The sequence below is a fragment of the Montipora foliosa genome, chromosome 9 (genome assembly GCF_036669935.1).
Source record: "Montipora foliosa isolate CH-2021 chromosome 9, ASM3666993v2, whole genome shotgun sequence".
Taxonomy (NCBI): Eukaryota; Metazoa; Cnidaria; class Anthozoa; order Scleractinia; family Acroporidae; genus Montipora; species Montipora foliosa.
In genome coordinates, this window is record NC_090877.1 from 3,424,957 (window position 1) to 3,432,456 (window position 7,500).

Sequence of the window (7,500 nt, forward strand, 5' to 3'; positions counted from 1 at the left end):
CAAACGCGATGTATTACGAAGTGGGAAAGAACCAAACGCCCCAGAACGCTATCAGGATAATGGGCTTCAGCTTTTCCATTCGCCAAGTTTCGATCGGTATAGTGAGTAGCGTGGTAGTGTTTCCAGTCAATCTAATCATTGTCACTATCTTCCGGAAGGCAAGACCGAAGGCGAATCGATACACAGCAAAGCCACAAGGCACGCGTGCAGATGACGTTGATATCGAGGCAGCCGAAGATGAGAAAAAACCCGTGACGTCAAAGCAACCTGGCCTCCCTCACTGGTTTGTTTACATAGCGTACGGTCTTGCCTTTGTTGCTACCTGTGCCTCAGCATCATTTGTCGTTATGTACGGAATGGAGTTCGAACCTGAAAAGTCTGCCCAGTGGCTCATGTCAATGTCTATATCATTCCTGCAAGACGTGCTTCTGAACCAACCTATCAAAGTCTTTGCGTTGGCTACCTTCTTTGCGATCCTCGTCAAAGACCCCAATAAGGCCGAACAGGACTCTTTGACGGACGCGAACGCCCTCGCGAACGACGAGGAATGGTTGCATAAGACCACAGAAGATCTGGATCTTGAAACCCAACAGGAACTGAAACAGCTGATCAACGACAAACCCCCCGATGAGGCGAAGTTGGAGATTGCGCGCAAACTGCGAATGAAGGAAAAGCAAATGAAATCAATCATTAGGGAAATAATCTGGTATGTCATATTTCTGTTGGTACTTCTCACCATAAGCTACGGAAACAGAGATCTAACAACGTCTAAGGTGACGAGATACATGAGCAACATCTTTGAAAAAGCTGCCTACAGTGGGAACCTAACATACGAAAAGGTATGCTTAAGACCTGTCAGTTTATCATAAACCTTACATATACGGCAGCGGAGCGGCTGATGGGCGTATGAATTAACATGAATCGAGTGCTTCCTCTTATCTGTAATCCACAACTTAGTTCAGTTGGTTGAAGACTGGAGGTGTATATCCCGGTCGGGCCAACATACAAATTTCAATTCCTGATTCTAGATTCCAGATTCTAGATTTCAATTTCGGAACCCGACCCAATCCGCAATGCGTTTGCATAAAATTGCACGTCAATCAGAGTGATTCATGCGAATTTGTTGTGATCCTTGGGAAGGGAGACTTGAGCACCACCGGTCAGACCGGTGAAAATAAACTACCTCAAACATTCCAGAAGGGGCAAACTGAAACGGGCGATACAAGAGTATGTGAGAGTTGAAAACTGCGAGTCTGAGCTACTGCATCGGGCCACTACACCACCCTTGCCCCACCATCCTCTCGGGTAAGGAAGTTAAACCGTAAAGGTCCCGTCTCAAATATTATCAAATAGCCTTGACTCGTGGGAACCGTTTTATAGCGGCATGTACAAAACACAGGTCACAAGTCACAGGTCATTGTTTTACCAATAGGGAAAGAAACCTAAACATTCATTAAAGCTGTCCTTAGGCCTAATTAGGCCTAAACAAAAGTTTTTAGGCCTTAGGTTAGCATTGGTAAACGGTTAGGGTTGTTCCTGTATTGGTAAAACAATGACCTGTGACTTGTGACTTTTGTTTTGCACTTGCTCGTGTTATAGCTGAGTTGTATAAAAACACGGATATTTTTTTCATTGTCAAGGTGCACGAAATACACCACTACTGGCAATGGCTGAACGAGACGTTCATACCTTCTTTGATGCCTCAATTGTACTACGACAACTTAACAGCCTATGATAAAGGATTCGTTGCCGACGTTCCTACTGCCTGGGTCTTGAGTATGGCTCGTCTGAGGCAACTTAGGATCAAGAAAGGTACCGTTTTGTTTTGGTTTCGAAAATTTTATTCGTTTGAAGAGGAGAGACGTTTAGCTTAGTCCGTTTCCAAATATACTGCAAAATCCCTGTCGAGTCGATTTGTCTAGTTAATTCCTTCAATCTTTGTTTTCCAATTCGTCCATCGTGTTGTTACGAAAGGGAATGGCCACACGCACTCTGCGCGTGTTTGATCTTGTTCTTTTAATTTGCCGCTGCTGGCCTCACTGGCGCATAACCTTTTAGACTTATTCTTATGTTTGCGTTGCCAGAGAAGACTTAACTTTTCGGCCACGTTGATTATCCAAATTAACCTCCAGGAGGTTTAGCTTGTTTTCTTTCGCTGGAAAAACATGGCCGCTAGTCACGTGAGTGCAAACCAAGAATAACGTCACCGAAAGTCCTATTGACTTCCGCGACATTCACTTCGAAACAAATTCAAACTGCTTTTTCGTAATACGTCCCCCAGGGATCATTGTCCCCGTCCTCCACAAGACTTCCCTGTCATCCTCAATAAGGATTTGTCATAGCGTTGTTTCATAACTTGGGACTGACAAGTGTTCCATCCAAACTCTATTAAAACGCTCTTCACTAAAAGGCAGCAGAAGCTTTTTCTTGATTTTAGTTGCTTGTTGTTTCCCTCAATAAGTTCCACTTTATAATCTAGAAGACGGTGGTTTTGCCTCTACATTTTCTATTGTCTTTCGGAGAATTAGAGAAATACTGAGGAGGTGTTTTGAGAAGGCGTCATTTTCTTTGGTTTGCCCTTTAGCCCCCTTGGGTACCTCCCATTGACTAGTAAAATCTAGTACTGTTACTCCTAGGGGAGCGCCAAAGGGGACATAGCCTTTGAGAGTTTACCAGTAATATTTGTCTCTCCTGGCTGAATTATTTCCCTTTTTTTTTTTTTTTTTTCAAAAAGAGCAATTCCATTCTTTTTTTGGAAAATCGGGACGACTTTGTTAGGTCGAAAGTAAAACATTCGGGCCTGGTGATCGGAAGTATTCATTTTGATTCTCTGAACTGTCGCTTGATCTCGATCAAACTGTCTCTTGTTTTGACAGATACCTGCACTTACAAGCGCCTGTTCCTATATTTCATCAAAGAATGCAACGATTTCTACAGTATCGCGGAACAGGACCAGAATTCTTTCTTACCTGGATGGAAGCCTAAACGGCAAGAACTGCACGATAATGCCTCATCTACCCCTACCCCTACCCACACAACCACAGTCGAGCCAACTGAGAAAGGCCCTTGGGACTTTCAAACGGGAGAGGAACTAAAGACTTATCCGTACTGGGGTTACAAGGCGACCTACAGCGCAGGAGGTAACTTCGTAGATTTGGCAGCCTTATCTTAATTTGAGTTTCTTGAAATGTAGACCTTTTTGTTGGGCTATAATTTCCGAGACTACAGAGAGTTTTTAGACGGTTCACGTTTATCGCGTAGGAGAAAGAATATGGTAACGGTAAAGGATTTATATACCGTACATGTCACAATTCTTTCTCTGGGGTGACAATGGACGTCAGCATTTAAAGGCACCTCTGGCAGCCGCTATCAGTGCATATTTAATCTCACCCAGCCCCCCAACCCACGAAAGCATGTGAATGGAGGACAGACCACAACACCAGGGGTCTTCCCTCATACTTTTCATGAATAGTGTGTGGGTTTTTTTGACGTCCACAGTGTTGCCGGTTGATTAAAGGAAAGGTTGTGAGACCGTGACGGGGCCTACAGGTTATAGTCCTTATACGGGAAGACTTGAAAATTTGCTGAAGAAATTACAAGGGAGTCACTTTTTAAGACCTTGAGTGTTGGTATGACCGGCGTTTGAGCCCGCGACCTCCAGCACGAATGTCCGATGCTCTACTAACTGAGCCACCGGTCGTTTTCTGACGTTTGCATGTTCGATTTTGTTGCAGGTTACGTGCAGGTGTTACCCAACGACTTGAGCGAGTCCCTCAAATTAGTTCGAGAGCTTGAAGAAAACAACTGGTTGGATCGTTACACACGAGCCATCTTCTCTGAATTTGCTGTTTACAACGCAAACATTAACCTGTTTTGTGTGGTGACACTTCTGTTTGAACAACTTCCAACCGGAAGTCTCACTGCATACCCAAGCATTCTCACGCTCCGTCTCTTCCGGTACGTAGGTGGGGAGAGGTACTTCGTGTTAACCTGTGAAATCGTGTATCTGTTGTTCTGTGCCTTCTTTGTGTTCAAAGAGATCAGAATGTCCATCAAGAAAGGAAGGGAGCATTTGAGGGATCCATGGAGTATCCTTGAAATTGTACTTACACTTCTGTCGTTATCTGCGGTGGGTTTGTACTTTACGCGAATGAAGTTCACCGAAGATGCCCTGCATTTTATGCGAGAGGACAGGACAGGGTTCGTCAGCTTCCACTACACGGCTTTCTTGGACGAGTGGTTGAAATGCATCATTGGAGTCATCGTCTTCCTCTCATTTCTAAAGATGTTTCGACTTCTGCGCTTTAACCGTCGAATGTCCATGCTACAGCAGGTCCTCAAACGTTGCATTGGCCAGTTGGTATCTTTCATGTTCATGTTCTCGGTGGCGTTTCTGGCGTTTGCACTCCTTGCAAGCCTAGTTTTTGGTCAGTACATGGCAGGGTTTGGAACATTTTGGCGAAGCTGCGCATCGCTGATGGACACTCTTCTGGGCAAGTTTACTTTGCAAGAAATGAAGCACGCCAATCGCATCATTGGACAAATCTTCTTCTACACTTACACGGTATCAATGGTGTTTATTCTCCTCAACATGTTCATATCCATAATCAACGATGCCTTTACGGAAGTTCGCAGCGACGTGGAAAAACAATCGAATGAGTACGAGATAGTGGACTTCATGATTCACCGTCTCAAAGAAAACATAGGCAAGTCAATGGGCCATGCCATACATCCAATTTACAAAGAGCCTAAGAGTGACCTGGAGGTCAAATTTGATAAAATCGTTGACAACGCCGACAATGCCATCCATTTTATGAGGAACATCGCTTTCGAGGACATGCGAAAGACAAGGTGGTTTCAAACGGAAAGTTGTACGGACAAGAAGAAAAACCTGATACGGCTACTTATGGAGGTGGACTGGGATTTTTACGAGTCCGAACTTTGTGACTCCATTCCTGTGTTCGAGCGTTTTTTGAATCAGTATACCGAGGAAGAGCTTGAGGAAATATTGAAGCACTATCAACAGAAGCGAATGGTGGAGGATTTAGTTTTTGAAGAAGTGAATGGCCGAGAAAATTCCTCTGACGGAAGCGACAGTGATAGCGAGAACATTGACGAGAGCGATACCGAAGACAACAAATCGAGTAATGACGAGAGCGGTTCGGAAAACGAGGCTGGTGCCGAAGATGGTATTACAACAATGACACCAACATTCGGAATCACGGATCGTCCTGGGAGTGCAGTGAGCGTGAAGAGCCCAGCTTTTCTGATCGCTGAGCTCGAAATCACAACTGAAGAACAAAAAGAGAACGCGGATACTACCATTCAAAGAGACGGCATCATGAGTCCAAGAGAAACGGTGGTTGAAGAAGCTGCGCCAGAAGCTGAGCTTTTGAAAATCCTCGACGACGTACGACGGGATCAAGAAAGTCGTTGTGTCACCGATGCTGAGTTGGACAGTATTCTGTCTGGGCAAGCGCCAGTTTGTGATGCCGAATCGCGTACTTGCAAAAGCGATATGGAGATCGAAGTTAGAAAGAAAGAGAAGGGGAAAGCAGAGAAAAGTCACGAAGGAGAAGCTCCAAAAGAGAACCCGCCAAAAGAAGCTTGGGTCGCCATGGATGACAAAAAGGGTAACGAGGTTTCTGAGGACGGCTCTGGTATAAAGATCAAACAAAAAAGGCTGCAAGAGGAACTGATAAAGAGAACTGATTTGGCCGAAGAAGGAAAGGATAAAGGCAGCGAAGAGAATGTGAAGACCAACAAGAAAGGGAAAAGTAAAGGAAACGGTTTGTCTGGAGATGAAAAAGAAAACAAGACAGACATCTCTTCAGAAATAAACGGCGACAAGGAAGAAACAAACCTCAGTGAGGTAAAATTGAAGAAAAAGAAGAAAGTAAGAGGAGAAGGAGATATTGAAGAAAATGAATCAGCTGTCGGTGGTGGCGGAAAGAAAAAGAAAGGAATGGTGTCTGCCGAAACTGGTGAAGAAATAGGAGATCGAAACGAAGAACAGAAGAAAAAGAAAAAGAAGCTGAAAGGAAATGACGGTGAGGATCCAGAAGCCGCCGAGGGGAAAGCCGTCGATGAGACTAAAGAAAAGCCAAAAAGAAAAAAGAAAAAGAAAGCGACAGGTGGAGAAGAAAACGTCGCCTTTGAGAAAGATACCGCACTGAACCAAGATGAAGAAACACTCGAAAAAGAGCTCGGTAGTCTGGACGAGCTGTTCACGGAGATGCTGGAACTTGGAGATGTGGATCATGTGAAGAAGAAAAAAAACAAAAAGCGCAAGACGAAGATGAAAGTAGCTCGGGAAGACGATGATGAACAGAGTTTGGTGAAGTCGGGTGAAACGGAAGAAAGCGTGGAAAAGGAGACGCCAAAAAAGATCTATTTGACTAGTGAGGAGAGCGAATGCTAATCGGGAACATTGCAGTTGAGAGTTGTAAACCAAGATATACTTATCAAAGTAGTCAGTAAACGTAAAGATATAGCATACCTTTTAGACATTTATTACATTGTATTTTTAACGATTTTTCAGTGTTCGCTGTAATTCCATGACCTTGAGCGTTTTCCCCAGTTTTTCTGAGCATTCATGCGAAATCTCGGGCTTGGTTGGGAAGGAAAAAGGAGCTTGCGAACGTGTTACTGTGCAGGCTCAAGAGTAAGCAACGAAGACGGCTACGGCAACGACAACGTCACAAAACAATATCATTGGTTAAAAGAGGAAAAAGAATCGTGCTGCATGTACTGTGCAGCACGGATTTTAGCAAGTATGTTTGCGGTCCTCCGCATAACGACAACGTGAAATCACCAGATTTGAGGTTTTGACGACAACGTAAGCATCCTGACAAAGAATCTTTCATTTTCTGTTTTCACTCTGAAACCGCTCGTACCAATTTATTTTTAGGATACTTCGACCATATTGTAGGATGTGAACGAGACTGAATAATCGCGAAAGACTTATGAGAGAGAGCCAAGTGATATTTTGAGGTGACGTTTTCGTCGACTGTCGCCGTCGTAGATTTTAAAGTCCCTATTCATTGCCTATTATCCTTGGTGGACTGAAAGGAAAAATACTCGTCCTGCACGTGCGACACACCGGCTTCATTGCATTACGTTGCCTTACTCCTCAAAACAACTATGTGAAATCACCAAATTTTAGATTTTGACGACAACACGATCATACAACAATGACCCGTTCATTTCTACCTTTACATTAAAACTGTTCGCACCTATCCAGTGACAAGATAGTTCGCCCGTATTGTACAACTTGAAGTCGAAATACTAACCTTGCCGTTGTCACTGCTTAACGGACTGAGAATAGAAAGGGTAAATAAGTTGTGGCCATGAGCCTGAAAAGCCAAAGTCAGTAGTTTGCTAAACTCAGTGCGACTGGAAATTTGTAGCCTCACGCAGGAAATCAGCCAGGCCGCTATTACAGGCCTTTCTAGCAATTTTAAGTCCACTTTCCACAAGTATGTCTACGGACATTAATTA

General features: G+C 44.0%; 1 protein-coding gene across 1 annotated transcript in view; it reads left to right on the plus strand.

Annotated features, from left to right (window-relative positions):
- Nucleotides 1-7,500, plus strand: part of LOC137969396 (polycystin-1-like) — a 75,780-nt gene that overhangs the window by 67,900 nt on the left and 380 nt on the right. The window contains exons 23-26 of the mRNA XM_068815612.1: nucleotides 1-839; nucleotides 1,641-1,812; nucleotides 2,877-3,140; nucleotides 3,735-7,500. The exon at nucleotides 1-839 is cut by the window's left edge and continues 387 nt beyond it; the exon at nucleotides 3,735-7,500 is cut by the window's right edge and continues 380 nt beyond it. Of these exons, the coding sequence (XP_068671713.1) occupies nucleotides 1-839; nucleotides 1,641-1,812; nucleotides 2,877-3,140; nucleotides 3,735-6,421 (3,962 nt within the window). The 3' untranslated portion in view covers nucleotides 6,422-7,500. The remainder of the gene's footprint in view (nucleotides 840-1,640; nucleotides 1,813-2,876; nucleotides 3,141-3,734) is intronic.